The sequence below is a fragment of the Tiliqua scincoides genome, chromosome 3 (genome assembly GCF_035046505.1).
Source record: "Tiliqua scincoides isolate rTilSci1 chromosome 3, rTilSci1.hap2, whole genome shotgun sequence".
Classification (NCBI taxonomy): Eukaryota; Metazoa; Chordata; class Lepidosauria; order Squamata; family Scincidae; genus Tiliqua; species Tiliqua scincoides.
This window is the reverse complement of record NC_089823.1, coordinates 812,514-830,451: the sequence shown is the minus strand read 5'-3', so window position 1 is coordinate 830,451 and position 17,938 is coordinate 812,514. Positions and strand designations below refer to the sequence as shown.

At 52.3% G+C, this 17,938-nt stretch overlaps 3 protein-coding genes across 3 annotated transcripts; all 3 read right to left on the bottom strand.

Annotated features, from left to right (window-relative positions):
* Positions 1 to 2,015: 2,015 nt before the first annotated feature.
* LOC136643885 (olfactory receptor 52B2-like) lies at positions 2,016 to 2,966 on the bottom strand. The gene has a single exon (XM_066619299.1). The coding sequence runs from the start codon at positions 2,964 to 2,966 to the stop codon at positions 2,016 to 2,018; it is 951 nt and encodes a 316-aa protein (XP_066475396.1).
* A 3,220-nt stretch (positions 2,967 to 6,186) lies between these two features.
* LOC136643884 (olfactory receptor 51I2-like) lies at positions 6,187 to 7,143 on the bottom strand. Its single transcript, XM_066619297.1, has one exon. It carries the CDS (start codon positions 7,141 to 7,143, stop codon positions 6,187 to 6,189), a length of 957 nt encoding a protein of 318 aa, XP_066475394.1.
* A 7,663-nt stretch (positions 7,144 to 14,806) lies between these two features.
* On the bottom strand, positions 14,807 to 15,739 carry LOC136644864 (olfactory receptor 51I1-like). The gene has a single exon (XM_066621055.1). It carries the CDS (start codon positions 15,737 to 15,739, stop codon positions 14,807 to 14,809), a length of 933 nt encoding a protein of 310 aa, XP_066477152.1.
* Between the last annotated feature and the right edge of the window lie 2,199 nt (positions 15,740 to 17,938).

Sequence of the window (17,938 nt, the reverse complement as noted above, 5' to 3'; positions counted from 1 at the left end):
ATGTGCATGACTTTACACTTACTGACATTGAAGCGCATCTGCCATTTTGCTGCCCATTCTGCCAGTCTGGAGAGATCCTTCTGGAGCTCCTCACAATCACTTCTGGTCTTCACCACAATGAAAAGTTTGGTGTCATCCATACACTTAGCCACCTCGCTGCTCAACCCTGTCTCCAGGTCATTTAGGAACAGTTTGAAAAGCACTGGTCCAAGGAGAGATCCTGGGCACTCCACTTTTCACCTCTCTCCATTGTGAAAATTGCCCATTGACACCCACTCTCTGCTTCCTGGCCTCCAACCAGTTCTCAATCCATGAGAGGACCTGTCCTCTAATTCCCTGACTGTGGAGATTTTTCGGTAGCCTTTGGTGAGGGACCATGTCAAACGCCTTCTGAAAGTCCAGATATATAATGTCCACGGGTTCTCCCAAATCCACATGCCTATTGACCTTTTCAAAGAATTCTATAAGGTTTGTGAGGCAAGACTTACCCTTACAGAAGCCATGCTGACTCTCCCTCAGCAAGGCCTGTTCATCTACGTGTTTTGAGATCCTATCTTTGATGAGGCATTCCACCATCTTACCCGGTATGGATGTTAGGCTGACCGGCCTATAGTTTCCCGGGTCCCCCCTCTTTCCCTTTTTAAAAACAGGCGTGACATTTGCTATCCTCCAATCTTCTGGCACCATGGCCGTTTTGAGGGACAAGTTGCATACCTTAGTCAAGAGGTCTGCAACTTCATTCTTCAATTCCTTAATAACTCTTGGGTGGATGCCATCAGGGCCCGGTGACTTATTGATCTTTAATTTATCAATGAGGTCTGAAACATCTTCTCTTTTAACCTCTATCTGACTTAACTCCTCGGTCAGGAGGGGCCGTTCGGGCAGCGGTATCTGCCCGAGGTCTTCTGCCGTGAAGACAGATGCAAAGAACTCATTTAATTTCTCTGCCATCTCTAAGTCTCCTTTTATCTCCCCTTTCCCTCCCTCACCATCCAGAGGGCCAACCGCTTCTCTGGCGGGTTTCCTGCTTCTAACATATTTGAAGAAGCTTTTATTATTCCCATTAATGTTGCTGGCCATGCGTTCCTCATAGTCTCACTTGGCCTCCCGTATCACCTTTTTACGTTTCTTTTGCCACAGTTTATGTTCCTTTTTATTCTCCTCATTAGGGCAAGACTTCCATTTACGGAAGGAAGCTTTCTTGCCCTTCACAGCCTCTCTAACTTGGCTGGTTAGCCATGCGGGCACTCTCCTGGATTTAGTGGAACCCTTCTTTCTTTGCAGTATACACCTCTGCTGGGCCTCTATTACTGTTGTTTTAAGCAGCCTCCATGCACTCTGGAGAGATTGGACTCTTTTTACCCTCCCTTTCAACCTCCTTCTAACCAGCCTCCTCATTTGAGGGAAGTCCGCCCGTCGGAAGTCAAGGGTTTTTGTTAGAGATTTGCCTGGTATTCTTCCCCCAACGTGCATGTCAAAACGGATCGCAGCATGATCACTGTTCCCCAATGGCTCAGTAACGTTTACATCTCTAACCAGGTCCTGCATACCGCACAATATTAAATCCAGAGTCACCTGTTCTCTGGTGGGCTCCGTGACTAGCTGATCTAAGCCACAGTCATTTAGCACGTCAAGAAATCCGGTTTCCTTATCGTGACCAGAACACAAATACACCGTGACGGACTTTTCCTCCACCAACTGTCCAATCCCCTTTTAAAGGCACCTAGGCCAGTGTGCCATCACATCTTGTAGCAGGTAGGCGCACAGATTAATTACATGCTGGGTGAAGAAATGCTTCCTTTTGGCTGTTCTAACTCTCTGGCCGAACAATTGCAGTGGATGGTTCTGGGGTTGTGTGAGAGAGAAAAGGACTTCCGTCGATCCACTCTGTCCAACCCATCCATAGTTTTATATGTCTCAATCATGTCCTCCCTCAGGTGACCAAAATCATATGCAATGCTACAGATGTGGCCTTACCATCAATTTGTGCCACTGACAGAGTCCAGTCGTGGGGATCAGAAGCACTTTCCCATGTGCAAGAGCATGCGGATAATTCCTTTCCGAATCTGCCTAGTTTTTATCCCATGGACAATGGAGTTGAGCATTGGGGGGACAATCACATAGAGATTGGCTAGCAGGATGTGGACGTGACGGGGGATGTTGTGGCCAAACCAGTGAGTTAAGAAGGAGAAGAATGCCGGAGCGTAGGACATCAGGATGACGCAGACGTGGGAGCCACAGGTCTCAAAGGCCTTCCGTCGGGCATCTGTAGTTGGGAGCCGCAAGACTGTCCTGAGGATCAGTGTGTAAGACAAAAAGATGAGCACGGAGTCTGTCCCCAAAGCCAGGAGAGCTGCAAAGAGGCTGTAGATGACATTGAGGCGGATGTCGGCACAGGCCAGGCGTGCCATCCCCATATGCTCACAGTACGTGTGGGGGATGATGTTGACTCTGCAGTAAGGCAGCCTCTGCAGGAGGAACACCAGGACTACCACTGCAGAGAAGCCTCGGAGGAAGGCAGCCAGTCCGGCCTTCCCGATCACAGAGCGCGTCAAGATGGCCGCGTGCCTCAAGGGCTTGCAGATTGCCACGTAGCGGTCGAAGGCCATGGCAAGCAAGATGGCCGACTCCATGGTGGAGACAAAGTGGATAAAGAACACCAGCGTGAGGCAGGCTCTGAAGGAGACGGTGCTGGGGCCCAGCCAGAAGATGCTGAGGACTCTGGGGACTGCGGTGCTGGATAGGACCACGTCAGAGACGGCCAGCAAGAAAAGGAAGAAATACATGGGCTGGTGGAGGGCAGGCTCCGTGGCCACTACGGCCACCAGTCCCAGGTTGCCCAGCACTGCCACGGCATACATCAGGCAGAACGGGATGGACATCCAGGCGTGGAAGGTCTCCAGTCCTGGGATGCCGGTGCAGAAGAACCACCGCGGGACCGTGCCGCTGCAGTTTGAAGCAGGCATGACGGAGGTCCCTGCCCCCAAGGAGCCAGAGGCAGTGGCCCTGCCCGACCACAGCCCTTGCGCTTCCCCGCGACCTCGGAGCGGGAGCCCCGGGCGGGGACAAGAGGGCTTGGAGGCCAGGCGGCAGAGGACACGAGCCGCGCTGCGGCCTGCAGCCCCTGGCTGGGCTGGGAGGGTGAGGAGCGTCGCCCAGAGGCTGCTGCGCCCCGCCGGGCAGCTCGACGGCTGCCCAGCAGACGGAGCGAGGAGGCGTCGCAGCCCTTCGCCCTGCCCGCTGGAGCGGTGGGCGGAGCGCGGCTCCTCCGCCGTGCGGGGCGCTTCCAAGGGGCCGGCAGCCCACTCGGCCCGGCGGGAGGAAGGCGAGGGTCTCAGGACCAGGACCAGCCCGCCCGAGCCCCGGCGCTCTCGCAGCCGGGCGCCCCGTCCCGCCGCCGCCCTTCTCCCGGCCCTGCTGCGTCCGGAGCCGCGGCGCTCGCTGGCCGCCTTATGTGCGCCGCCGGGGAGTCCCCGGGGCGGGCGGGCGGGCGAGCGGGCGCAGCAGCGCTCCCGCCGGGCTCCGCTCCCCCGCGCCCGCCGCCTGCCTGCCTGCCGGGGCACGGGGCGCCTGGGGCGGGGCGGGGCGGGGCGGGGCTGGCAGGGGTCCTCAGAGATGCAGCCCCAGGCGGGCAGACGTGCCCAGACCGAGGAGGCCTCCCGCAGCAGGGTTGCGTCCGCGCTGGGAAGTGGGACGGGACGGAGCCCCACGCAGGACCCTGCCTGCGCCCGCACCCACTGCCCACCCACCCGCACTCCACGAAGCGGTGCCAACCTGGCACCTGCTACATCCCGTGGGGGAGTTTTGGCCTCTGGAGGCCTCTTCTGGACAAGCCTGGGGTGTTCGTGCCCCTGGCCAGCCCAGCGGGTCTGCTCAGGCCTGGACCAGCGAGCCTGCTGGCACAGGAAGGCGGATCCATGCTGGGAAGGGAGCCAGGTCTGGGCCACCATACCAGCCCCTTCTCCTCCCGATCTGCCCTCCCCTGCCCCACCTCCCTCCCACTACTGCGTGGACTCACCAGCGCCAGCGGGCGTCCAGAGTCACTGGTGTGCGGAGCCAGCTGCTCACTGCTGTGGTGGCGGCTCAGCCGTGCCCTTTGGCGTGCTGCCTTTTGCGAAAGACGGAAAGTGCCCAGCGCCACTGGAACACTTGTTCTGGTGGTGCTCGGCGCCAGGAGGATTGTGCCAGAAGTCTGCTTATCAGCCACAAAATGCAAAGTCCTCTCTTTCAAGGCGTCTGTTTTAATGGGGCACTTCCAGAGCTTGAAGCTCATCTCCACCCCGTTAAGACCTGCGCTGCCTTCCTATTCCCCCCCTTTCCCAAGCACCCCAGCATGACCTCCCTCCCCTTTTCCAGGTCACAGCATGGCCTACTGAGAAATGTAGTCCTGGGCCCAGCAATCCCATTGTGGGAGCCCATTATCTAATTCCATCCTTATGCCATTTCTGCCCTTGAGCTTCTCCTTCCCTTCTGTCCATTTCTCCTGCACAAACTGTTGGCCTCTGTTGCTCAGGCCATAAGTTTCAGAGCACTCTTTTTGGACCCCGGTAAGGGGTTCTCTGCCCACACTCTGCAGAAGAGGTTTGAAGGCAGGCGGGGGGCGTCCAGCCACCTTCCGATCTTTTCCTCTGGGAGCTACAGATGTGGTGCTGGGGTCCCGAGCCTAAACACTGGGGCAAGACTTGCAGGGGTGTTTTCAGAGAGAGAATATGGGGAGGGGGCTGAGTGCCACTTGCACATATGTGAAGAAAATTAGAGAGTATGGGAGAAGCAAAGCAGATGTGGGGTGAAAGGGAGGTATACTGGCCTGATCTGTTCTCCCACTTGCCTGTCAGCAGCAGCCCAGCATGTTTCCTTCAGTGTCTGTCCAAAAGGAGCAACAAATGGGTAGTGGGGGGCTGCATCTCTTCCCCCCCCTTCTCCTCTCACATCTCTGGATTCTTGGTTCTTCCCACCACCCCTTTCCCTTCCTCAAGCATCTTTATGTTTCCTTGAAAACGAAATTCAGCTGCTGAGAGAAGCCAACTCACTTACTGTCATCTTTTAATTGATGGATTCCATTTGATTGTGTCATTCAGGGGGTGTTAAACCTTTTGCCTCCAGGTGTCAGATGCCGTGGCTGTGTCACTCTGCTGAAGCTTGTTAGCTGGCAGAACAGCAGTGATGGTTTCAAAGCTTTGGAATTTTGGAGGAAAGCCACGAGGGGAAGGCGGAGGAAAGCCAAGGGGCAAAGAAGGAGAAGGGAGATGTGGCATCACTGCAGCTGGCAACTTTCTGGGCAGGATCCATCATGTGGAGCACATGCCACCCTTCCTGCCTCCCCTGCAGCACGTGCCAACCTGAATATAGAAATGGGGATGGCTGATCTGCCCCCACCGCCCCAGTTTCACCACCCTCTTCTACCAGTACCCATAAGGACATAAGAACAGCCCCACTGGATCAGGCCATAGGCCCATCTAGTCCAGCTTCCTGCATCTCACAGCGGCCCACCAAATGCCCCAGGGAGCACACCAGATAACAAGAGACCTCATCCTGGTGCCCTCCCTTGCATCTGGCATTCTGACATAGTCCATTTCTAAAATCAGGAGGTTGCACATACACATCATGGCTTGTACCCCGTAATGGATTTTTATGTGGCTGAGTAAAGTAATATTTTCTTTTGTCTGTCCTAACTCTCCCAACACTCAATTTTAGTGGATGTCCCCTGGTTCTGGTGTTATGTGAGAGTGTAAAGAGCATCTCCCTATCCACTCTGTCCATCCCCTGCATAATTTTGTATGTCTCAATCATGTCCCCCTTCAGGTGTCTCTTTTCTAGGCTGAAGAGGCCCAAATGCCGTAGCCTTTCCTCATAAGGACGGTGCCCCAGCCAGTAATCATCTTAGTCGCTCTCTTAGTCACGCCCGAGAGCACACACACCAGCACCCCCATTAGAAAACACCCCCAAGTGCACACACACCGCCACCAGCACTCACACTATTACGAATTCCTGATGCGCTCCTCTCTCTTCCTCATTGCGGCACTGCCAGCTGCATTCAGGGAAAACTGCCCCGGGACTCCATGGGGGTGTGTTCAGAAGAAGCCTAACGTGCCTGTTTGTGTCCTTTAACTGAATGGCCCCCCAACTTCTACATTTCAGAGCCATGAATGCACATGGAGAGGTCAAGGGGCTCTTTGCCAATCCAGTTCAGAGCTGTCTTGGAGAGAAAAGCCTGCCAAAGGCTCTACGGATCTCTTTGGTCTTGATGCTGTAGATGACGGGATTCACGACAGGAGGCACCAGGAGGTAGATGTGGGCCATGACGGAGTGCAGGAGTGGAGAAGTGTCCTTGCCAAACCTGTGGGCCATGGACACACTGGTCATTGGAACATAATAGGCCACCACAGCACAGATGTGGGAGATGCAGGTGTTGAGGGCCCTGAGACGCCCTTCCTTGAAGGCTTTGCTCAGCACAGTCTTGAGAATCATTGCATAGGACACAGCAATGCAAGCAGAATCAAGCCCGAAACTGCAGAGGAAAACAAACAGGCCGAGTCGGCTGTTGACTGCAGTGTCCGCACAAGGAAGGTGGATCAGATTGGGGTGCAGACAGTAAGGATGAGCCAGCAGGTTGGATTGGAGATACGGCAGCCTCTTGAGGAGAGCAGGCAACGGGGCCATCAGGAGGACGCTTCTTGCAGCAATTCCGATGCCCATCATGGTAATCCTGAAGTTTGTCAGGATGGTGGTGTACTGCAGAGGGTTGTAGATGGCTACAAAGCGGTCAAGGGCCATGGCCCAGAGGACGCCAGAGTCTATGATGGTGAAGCTGTGGAGGAGGAACATCTGGGCCAGACAGGCATCAAGCCCAATCTCCCGGGCACCAAACAGGAAGACGCCCAGCACTGTGGGAAGGGTGGAGAGGGACACCCCCAGTTCACTCACGGCCAGCATGGAGAGGAAAAGGTACATGGGCTTACGCAAGCCCTGATCCTTCACAATGACAACAAGAACAGCACTGTTTCCCAGCAGGGCAAAGGCATACAGGGAGCAAAACAGGGCGGAGACCCAGACCCTGTGGCCCTCCAAGCCTGGGATGCCTGTCAGGAGGAAGGTGGGGGGGGCAAGGCTCTGGTTTTGCCCTGGTCCCGCGAAGTGGAACATTTCTCACCCAGCACCTGCATGCCACCAGACAGACAGATTAGCGCAGCACTGCAGCCGGGCACCAGTCTTCCTTTGACCCCCAAAACAACTGGCATGCGACTGAAGGCCGTTCAGCCTCACCACAAGGAATGGTGTGTTTCTGTGGTGCATCTTTTGGGCCTGGGGAAGTTTTGCGGTTTCTGACAGTCAGCTGAGCTTCTTTCAGCCCGGCTGAAAAGTCAGCAGGATTAAGGATCCCTCCTGCCACTCTCCTGAGTGAGGGTCCCTGGAGTTTTGTTGGATGATCCAGACCATCCCTAAGCAGTGCTTTAGCTCCTGCAGTGAAACAAGCCACTATTCACAGGGTGAGCTCCAGGCCACCTGGAAAGGATTCCTGTGTGGTCCAGGTGGTTTGCTCCAGAGAGTTGGGCTTTCTCCTTTGATGCACTTGTTACTGTGATGGGACTGACACGTCTCAATAGCTCTATACTGGATTCATGTAGAAGCATAGGTGGGAAGTAACCCACAAGGTTCATCTAGTCCGACCCCCCACCTGTAGCAGAAAAATCCTCCTAGAGCATCTCTAGCATGCTCTGTAAGGGTGCCTGTTGAGCTCTCCCTTGACAATCCTTCCCACTGTCAAACTGCCCTATCGAGAACTTCTTCCTGATGCTCAGCCAGAATCTCCTCTCCTGCAGTTTGTACCCATTGAATCTAGTTCTGCTCTCAGAGGTTATTGAGAACACATTGGTCCTTTCTTCCATAAGGCAGCCCTTCAGGAATCTGAAGAGCACTCTTTCTGTGGCTGGATCTCCCCTCCCACACACCCCTTTTCCTCTTCATTTTGCTTTCCATTCCTGGTTATGTTATTTCCCCACATTAGAATAAAGACCAATCAGAACACTGATCTCAGGAGGCACTACCGCCATTTCATGCGCCGACATCCATGGATGCCAGAACCTCTCTGCACAAAGCAGACAGTGCTATTCACTGGCATACAGGCCAAATTTCTCAAAGAACTCTGGTCAAGCCTTGAACTCTCTGCCTATTTAACCCCACACAAACACACACACACACACACACACATCCTGAGAGGAAAGAGGTCATCTCACTTTGTGGCTCCAGCTGAATGCAACGGTGTGATCCTTCTTATGCATCTCCTCTCTGTATGTCCATCTTGTATTGGCCTCCAGGAATGCAGCTCTAGTAATCGCCATATTTTGCATCAGAACTGCTGTGCATGAGGTCTGTGTAAACCTCATTTCAAGGCACCAGACACACACCCCCCCGGCACCTCTGCTTGGTGACCATCTTTGGGTTGGGCCGTCAGTCTTTTCTTTGAGGGATTCTCAGCGTGACGCTGACCTGCTGCCTAGTCTTAGGATCCCTTGCAATGGAGCTGTGTGCTTCAAACTCCCTGTGTTCTCTCTTACTCTGAGCATCGCTGGAAAGGGCATTCCCCCCTCCCCCAAAGAGAGAGAGAGATTTAGGGCCAAGTCCTATCCAATTTTCCAGCATCGACACAGCTGCAGTCCAGTGAACAACCCATTGGCATGACTGCACAGCACTGGAAAGTGGAACAGGATGGGGCCCTTATACATCCTCACTGGCTCTTTTGGGAACACTTCCAAATCCCCTCTCCACCTTCTCTTCTCCAGGCTGAACAGGTCCAGTACCCCCAGCCTTTCCTCCCAGGGCTTGCCCTCCAGCCCTCTGATCCCCCTCATCGCTCTCTTCTGAACCCGCTCCAGTCTGGCTGCATCTTTCCCACAGTGAGGGGCCCAGAGCTGGACACAGTCTGACCAGCCTCAGAGATGCAGAGCTCCTCTGAATTCAAATCAGAGTTTGTTCTGATGAGCTTCTCGTTTTCTTCAGTTGTTACAATTTCTTTAGTATGTAGAAATCCCTTGGCCGGAACAGATTTCTGAAAGGGAGAGAGGAGGGCAGAGGCTGGGAGGAAGGGGCTTGGCCGAAGCCAGCCAGGCACCACCACCCAGGAAGTCCTCAGTTCTAGAGCCCCCCAGGCAGCTGTGTGAGTCTTGGCCTCGTGTTTCTCCCCTGCACCAACACCCCTCCCCACTGCCTCACCTCTGGCCTTCGCTGTGCGCACTGCTCCTTGCCCCCCATCGCTCTCGCACCCTTTTCCTCACTTACCCCTGCAGGGGTCTCTCCTTCACGCAGCATGCTCAGGGCAGGACACAGTGACCAGGTGCATGGTGAGGAGATATCTATACAGCAGAAGACCTCCTCCTGGGAAGAAGTCCTGAGGGTCACTGGGGATCAGGTCCTCTTTGCCTTAATTGCTGTGCATGCTTGGGCCCTGGGGGAGCTCGAGTACAAAATGCCGTCCCCAGAGATCTCATCACACCTTTTGCTCAGCACAGGTGCTGGGATCTGCTGAATCCACTGTGTGGCATCCTGCAGGGAGAGAGAGGGAAGCAAGGCCCAGGCACACCCCCTTGGATGCCTGCTGGGGTGATGTGGCAGTCCCAGCAGCATTTGTTTTTTATTTTATTTTTCACATTGTATACTGCCCTTCCTCCAAGAGCTCAGGGTGGTGTACACAGCTGCTCCCCTCCTTTTGTCCTCACAACAGCCCTGTGAGGTAGGCGAGGCTGAGAGAAAGTGACTGGCCCAAGGTCACCCAGGAAGCTTCGTGGCTGAGGGGGGATTTGAACCTGGATCGTCCAGGTCTAAGTCCACCTCCCAAACCACTACACCAGCCTGGCTCTCTGACATAGACAGCCCTGTAGGGCGGTTGCTGCTACCAGAAAGAGAAGCCCAAGAGAGGGGGGTCCCTCCTCCCAACTGGGAAGCGCCCGTTTGTCAGGGCAGCCTCTCGGATGACATGATAGGGTGCAGCCTCCAGGCTTCAGGGGCAGCCTCTCTGGAGCCCGACGCAAGGTGTCTTGTGGGCTCCCTGAGGCGTCCAGTGGGCCTTCATGAGGAGATGCCAGAAGCAGGACTAGATGGGCCCTTTGGCCTGATTCAGCAGGACTCTTCATATGTATTTGTAGTTCCCTCTCAGGCAGAGAGTCTGGGGTGCAGCCTGACCTGCTGCTCATGACCTGGTCCCTTTGTCCCTCGTGGGCTGCTGGCCTCACAGGTAGCCTGGCAGCCAGCTGTGTGTCAATGGTCTTCTGACCCAGGTGAGAGAGAGTTAAGTAAAGGGCGCAATCCTAACTTCATATTGGGCTGGGGCAAGTCCCTGCCTGTTCCAGAGCAAGATAGGATTGCGCTGTAAGTTTGGGAAGCCAGCTTTGTTATTTTAAACCGATGTATTTCATTGACATCTGTACTCTTGCAAATTACTGCCTTAAAAACCTTTAAGTCTGTGTGACCTTGTTCTCTTAATAACCTAAAATACCTTTTACTAGTTGTGTTATTGTGTCATAAGAACATCCCCACTGGATCAGGCCCAAAGGTTCAGCTTCCTGTATCTCTCAGTGGCCCACCAAATGCCTTGGGGAGCACAGAAGACAACAAGAAACCTGCATCCTGGTGCCCTCCTTTGCGTCTGCCATTCAGACGTAGCCCATTTCTAAAATCAGGAGATTGCATGCACACATCATGGCTTGTAACCCATGATGGACTTTTCCTCCAGAAATTCATCCAATCCCCTTTTAAAGGCATCTAGGCAAGATGTCATCACCACTTCCTGTGGCAAGTCGTTCCACAGACCAACTACACGCTGAGTAAAGGAATATTTTCTTTTGTCTGTCATAACTCTCCCAACACTCAATTTTAGTGGATGTCCCCCGGTTCTGGTGTTACGTGAGAGGGAAATGAACATCCACCTAGCCACTCTATCCATCCCTTGCATAATTTTGTATGTTGCAATCATGTCCCATTTTCACAATGGAGAGAGGTGAAAAGTGAAGTGCCCAGGAATTCTCCTTGGACCAGTGCTTTTCAAACTGTTCCTAAATGACCTGGAGACAGGGTTGAGCAGCGAGGTGGCTAAGTGTATGGATGACACCAAACTTTTCATTGTGGTGAAGACCAGAAGCGATTGTGAGGAGCTCCAGAAGGATCTCTCTACAATGGCAGAATAGGCAGCAAAATGGCAGATGTGTTTCAATGTAAGTAAGTGTAAAGTCATGCACATTGGGACAAAAAAATCAAAATTTAACGTATAGGCTAATAGGTTCTGAGCTGTCTGTGATGGATCAGGAGAGGGATCTTGCGGTGGTGGTGGACAGCTCCTTGAAAGTGTCAACCCCAACGTGCAGCGGTGGTGAAAAAGGCAAATTCAATGCTTGGGGTCATTAGAAAAGGTATTGAGAACAAAATGGCTAGTATTATAATGCCATTGTACAAATCGATGGTAAGGCCACACCTGGAGTATTGTGTCCAGTTCTGGTTGCCGCATCTCAAAAAGGATATAGTGGAAATGGAAAAGGTGCAAAAGAGAGTGACTAAGATGGTTACTGGGCTGGGGCACCTCATTTTTTACATCCACTAAAATTGAGTGTTGGGAGAGTTACAACAGACACGTGTATGTGTGTGTGGTGCCACTGGGCATCCTCGCCACCAACGAGAGGAGAGGATGCCCCAGTGTTACCCTACACACATACACACACACACGTGCCACAGGCAGGTCTGTGGCCCAGATGACAGGGAGGCCAGAGCAGAAGCCCAGCGTCCCAGCTGCTTAGGCCACTCATACCAACAACCAAACATGTCCACTAGTGCAACATGCCAAGGAAAAGAGGGCCATTCCCTGGGAGGAAGGCAGCCGCGTGGTAGAACCACACCAGCCTCCCCAGGGGCAGGACCTAAACCCTGGCAGCAGGTGTGGTTGGGTGAAAAGTCGCTGGAAGAATGCTAAGCAGGAATGGTCCTGGTTGAATTTTGGATGGGAGACGGAAAGCTGAGAAATGAGACAACACAGCCAGGAGGTGTCGCTGCTTACAGCTTGATCAACCTGAAACTGCTCCTGCTGGAAGCTTGGAAGGCAGACCCAGATGTGAGAACCACACCATGAAGGATTCATTTGGAAGAAAAGGTTCTACGAGCTGCCCATAGAACAATTGTTGTAAGAAACTCAGTTGTACTCTACTGTGCAGCTTTGTAAGCCGCCTTGGGCATTTGCTTTGGCATGGGAAAGGCAGGATATAAGCCTCTCAGGTAAATAAATAATAAACCCTGTGGGAGTCCCCCAGCTGGAGGGGCTAGCACGAGTGAGTTTTGGCAGCCCCCTTGACACAACATGGGCACCCCAAGGAGCGGGGCTGGGCTCCGTCAAGGGGGCTGCTGGGACCAGCAGTATGCCTGCTTTCTGCATGACAGGCCAGGAACACCCATGGCAGGCACAAAAAGGTGGAGGCAGGTCTAGAACCCAACTGGTCAGCCCACTAAGCTGCTCTCTCACCACTCAGCCATAGCAGGAAACAGTCTGCACTGCCACAAGCAGGCACACCCAGCACATGATGTTGCAGCCTCCCACGCACATAAGAACATAAGAACAGACCCACTGGATCAGGCCATTGGCACCAGCTTCCTGTATCTCACAGTGGCCCACCAAATGCCCCAGGGAGCACACCAGATGACTGCATTCTGGTGCGCTCCCTGGCATCTGGCTTTCTAAGGTAAACCACTTCTAAAATCAGGCAGTTGCATCATGGCTTGTAGCCCAAGATGAACTTTTTCTCCAGAAATCTGTCCAATCCCTTTAAAGGCATCCAGGCCAGACACCATCACCACTTCCTGTGGCAAGGAGTCTCACAGACCAACCACATGCTGGGTAAAGAAATATTTTCTTCTGTCTGTCCTAACTCTCCCAACATTCAGCTTTCGTGGATGTCCCCTGGTTCTGGTGTTATGTGAGAGTGTAAAGAGCATCTCCCTATCCACTGTCCATCCCCTGCATAATTTTGTATGCCTCAATCATGTCCCCCCTCAGGTGCCTCTTTTCTAGGCTGAAGAGGCCCAAATGCTGCAGCCTTTGTCCCAGCCCAGGAATCATTTTAGTCGCTCTCTTTTGCACCTTTTCCAGTTCCTCTATATCCTTTTTGAGATGTAGCAACCAGAACTGGTTGCAATAGTTCAGGTGTGGCCTTACCATCAATTTGTATAACGTCATTATCATATTAACTGTTTTATTCTCAATATCTTTTTTCTAATGATCCCAAGCATAGAATTGGCCTTCTTCTCCATCACCGCACATTGGGTCAATACTTTCATTGAGTTGTCCACCAGCACCCCAAAATCTCTCTCCAGAGTTGTCATAGACAGCTCAGAACCGATTAGCCCAGTGTTTCTCAAACTGTGGGTTGGGACCCACTAGGTGGGTCAAGAGCCAATTTCAGGTGGGTCCCCATTCATTTCAATAGTTTATTTTTAATATATTAGACTTTATGGCACGCATTTGGGGAAATGTTACAGATCTGTACTTTGAACAGGCTACTACTATGTATATGCTTTTAACAATGATAGTTAATGGGACTTAATCCTGGATAAATGTGGCTAGGATTGCAGCCTAGGATTGTTAAAAATTTCCTGCTTGATGATGTCACTTCTGGTCATGACATCACTTCTGGTGGTTCCTGACAGATTCTCATTCTAAAAAGTGGGTCCCAGTGCTAAAGGAGTGAGAACCACTACATTAGCCTCAATGTGAAGTTTTGATTTATTTTTTTAAACAGATTTTATTTATTTATTACAGATACAGGTAAGGAAAATTGGTTAGACTTAGGGCTGGGACTACACAGGTTACACATGAGGGTATTGGCCATCGATTACAACATACATTAGTCCAAAAAAAGAATGATAATGTCTAAATCAATACAAAAATTATCATATTTGTTAATCTACTGATTAATAATTTAACTAAACAATCAATATTTTTTATCTAAAATTATCTATCCAATCATAAAAAGGCTTCAAATTTTTACTGATATGCTCTTCTTGCCACTAAACTAATATTTAAAATAAAATATTTCTTATCTGATTCTTAGTTTCTGATGTCCCGTTTAAGAGGATTGTTTCCAGTTTAAATGGGAATACACACTTCAATATCTCTTGTAACAGTTTATATATTATTTTCCAATATTTCTTTGCTTTTTCTTATATCCACCACATATAATAAAAAATTCCCTCAATTCTTTACTTATCCATCATTTGTTTGATGACCCGGGGTACATTTTTACTATTTTCTCTGGAATTAAATACCATCTATAAATTATTTTATATAATTTCTCTTTTAAAGAATAACCCTTTTAGTTATCTTAATACCACTTTAATTTTCGCAATATTTGTGTTCCAAGTTTTCATTTACATCTGCTTTGATTTAATATAATTAATGGAATACTCTTCATTTCTAAAAAGAATTCGGTCCATTAATATCTACAAAAGGAAAAAAAATTTACTTGTTGTTCAGCCATTTTCACTTTCTGTCTTAGTACTTCCTTTGTTCTGTCTTATTGGTGTTTTCCAGAAGTTTTGGTTTTTTTGCCCCCATGTACATTGCTTTACTCTTAATTACATTGAAATGCTGCCCATGGGAGTATGTCCCATGGGACTCAGGATGACCCGGGGATCTCTGGCTAATGCTCCCCCTTGCAATTGGGGCTGCAGCTTTAGCCACTGTGCAAACCTCTGGCCCTTGGCCACTACCCACTGGGACTGACCCCAACCCCACCCCTGATTTTGTGAAGCCAGTGCCCATTTGTGGTGCTGCTGGTCAGGCAAAAAGTCTGTGTATCCCCTTCCGGATCTCCTTGGTCTTGACACTGTAGATGACGGGGTTTAGCAGCGGAGGCACAAAGAGGTAGACGTTGGACATCAGGATGTGTGTGGAGGGAGGGGCACCCTTCCCAAACCGGTGCAGAACAGAGACAGCGAGAATGGGAATGTAGAAGGAGAGGACTGCGCAGATGTGTGAAACGCAGGTGTTCAGAGCCTTGCGCCTCTGCTCCCAGGACGCAGTGCTGAGGACCGTCCTGAGAATCACAATGTAGGACGCCAGGATGAAGGTGGAGTCCAGGCCGTAGGTGGCCAGGACAGCGAAGAGGCCGTAGACGTTGTTGACGGTGATGTCGGCACAGGCCAAGCGCATCATGTCCGGGTGGAGGCAGTAGGCATGGGAGAGGACGTTGGACCTGCAGATGGGCAGGCGCTTGATCAGGAATGGGAAGGGGAGCAGCAGGAGAGTGCTCTTCAGGAGGAGGGCCAGGCCAATCCCCACCACCCGGGGGCTGGTCAGGGTGGAGGAGTACCGGAGGGGGCTGCAGATGGCCACCAGGCGGTCCAGAGACATGGCCAGCAGGATCCCTGACTCCATGAAGGAGAAGGAGTGGATGAAGAACATCTGGGCCAGGCAGGCGTCGAATGCCACCTCATAGAGGCCAAGGCAAAAGAGTGGCAGCACCGTGGGAAGAGTGGAGAGGGAGACACCTACATCATTGCAGGACAGCAGGCCCAGGAAGAGGTACATGGGTGCCCGGAGCCGCCGGTCCCTCCCGATGAGGAAGAGGATGGCGCAGTTGCTAGCAATGGCAGCAACATACAAGGCACAGAATGGGACAGAGATCCACAGGTGGAAACGCTCCAGGCCTGGGAAGCCAGTGAGGTGGAACGTGGCCGGCTGGAAGCTGGAAAGGTTGGATTCTCCCATGAGTCACCAGAAGCTGCCTCTGTGGGCCTCGGGGGGGGGGGGCCCTGGTTGTCCTGGGATTCTGCCTGTCCTGGGATTCTGGCCGCCACAGAGCAGGGGAGGTGCAAATGTCCTCCAGTGTCATGAGGGCTGTGAGGGCCACTGGTGGCTGAAGAAGCTGCCAGGAAGGAGAAGAAGGGAAGTTGTCCAAGTTGCCTGGAGGTTATATAATAATAACAACAACAACAACAACAACTAGGTATTTATATACCGCCTTTCTGGTCATCGGATTACTCTGACTTTATTCAAGGCGGTTTACATAGGCAGGCGTTTCTAAATCCCTCAAGGGGATTTTGACAATCATGGAGGTTCTCTCTTTCAAGAACCAACATTTCAGAATGGCTCTTCCTGGTTTGGTCTCAATTCTGGCCTCCAGTTCTCCCAGGCAGGCGGACAAGCAGCTCCATCTCTGACATGGAGGGCAGCCAAGACGCTTCTTGCTCACACCAGAGCAGGTGGAATCACTCAGCTCAGCTTGTCAGCTGCTTCAAGGTCTCGCCATTCTCAGCTGCCGGTGTCCTCGAACTGGCGACCTTCTGATGTTATCTTCAGGCTAACGGAGGCTCTACCCTCTAGACCAGACCCCCTGCCCAAGGAGGTCAAGACAAGACAAGGGCAATATCTAGTCAAGGGCAAAGGAAAAGGGTCTGCAGAGACAGCAGAAGCCCTGGGAAACGGGGGAGGGATGGGGAACATGGCAACAGCTTGAGAAGGAGGAGTGGCTTTTCCAGCAGCCTCCTGGGGGCATCTCTGATGTGCACACACTGCCAACTCTCCCTGCTCTGGCATCTGTAGAGAAGGTAGCCGGGGGCCACCAAGGAGGAGGAGCTTCTTGTGGCTAGCAGCAATGGGCTCCCTCTGGCCGTCCACTTTCCCTTTATGAGTGTGTGTGTGGGGGGGGGCTATCATCTGCACATAACCCAAACTAAAGAAATCAGACGGGGAGCATCTGGAGAACCCCCCTCCCAGGAGAGCACAGAATGCTAGGGGTTCTTGTTTCAAATCCAGACCACAGTAGCGCTTGCGAGTCATCAGGTGTGAACAGCCACTGCATTACCTGTGAGCAGGCAAGGAGACTAAACATAACCACATCCTCGGGGGCGGGGGCAGCTGTACCTCCAGGGGATCTTGGATAGCCACGGGAGATGCGACAGCAAATCAGGTTAGCTCCTAGCCTAATCGAGTCAGGATGCAATGGATACTGGGGATCAATGGATACTGGGAAGGACAACTATAGAAAAAGATGGGGACTCCTGGCCCCTTTCACGGTAGCCCTGAAGTGAAGAGCCGGGTGGAGGCTCTCTTCCTCAGGATTAGTCTTGGATGAGGGCTTCGGGCCTATTGAAGAGCCTAAGGCTGGCACACACCTTTCCTCAAGGCTGTGGTGGGGTAAGGCTGGCTGCACTCTCAGGACTACCTCCTGGCCCACCCAAAGCTGGAGATTGTTTTGGTGGTGACTGGCTGCCGTTAACGCCACTGGCTGTGCCTTTAAGAGCACCAGAAGAGCCCTGCTGGATCAGGCCAAAGGCCCATCTAGTCCAGTTTCCTGCATCTCACAGTGGCCCACCAGATGCCTTAGGGAGCACTCAGGACAGCAAGGCACCTACATCCTCTTGCCACTTCCTTGCACCTGGCCTTCTAAAACCAGAAGCTTGCACATACCCATCATGGCTTATAACCTCTGATGGACACATCCTCTATCAGTCTGTCCATTACCCTTTTAAAGGCATCTGCGCTTTATGGTATCGTCATCACATCCTGTGGAAAGGAGTTCCACAGATTATGTGCTGGATAAATAAATATTTCCTTTGTTTCGTTTGCCTGTTCTCTCCTCTGCCAGGTCCATCCTGGGCCAGTTCTGGTCTTCCCTCCTCCTGACCAGTCTTCCAGCTGGTCCCTCTTTCCCTGCCTGCCTGCGGCCTCCATCGCTCCCCTCTCTGCTGGTTGTCATCAGCTACTTTCTGCCATGGCTGGGAGAGTCCCCAGCCAGCCTGTGGGATGCAGCAGAGGCTCTGTCAGTGGCACTGCATCATGCAGGCCAGTCAAGGATGGGATCGAGCCCTAAACACTCAAAGGAAAGAGAAACCAAATCAATTGGGAAAGGGGGGAAGAGAGCAATACAGCAAACTGGCCGATGGGGAATGCCTGCAGCCAACTGGA

What these genes read in the sequence shown, in the direction of transcription:
- LOC136643885 (XM_066619299.1), bottom strand. Translation starts at nt 2,966, where the DNA reads ATGCCTGCTTCAAACTGCAGCGGCACGGTCCCGCGGTGGTTCTTCTGC.
- LOC136643884 (XM_066619297.1), bottom strand. Translation starts at nt 7,143, where the DNA reads ATGTTCCACTTCGCGGGACCAGGGCAAAACCAGAGCCTTGCCCCCCCC.
- LOC136644864 (XM_066621055.1), bottom strand. Translation starts at nt 15,739, where the DNA reads ATGGGAGAATCCAACCTTTCCAGCTTCCAGCCGGCCACGTTCCACCTC.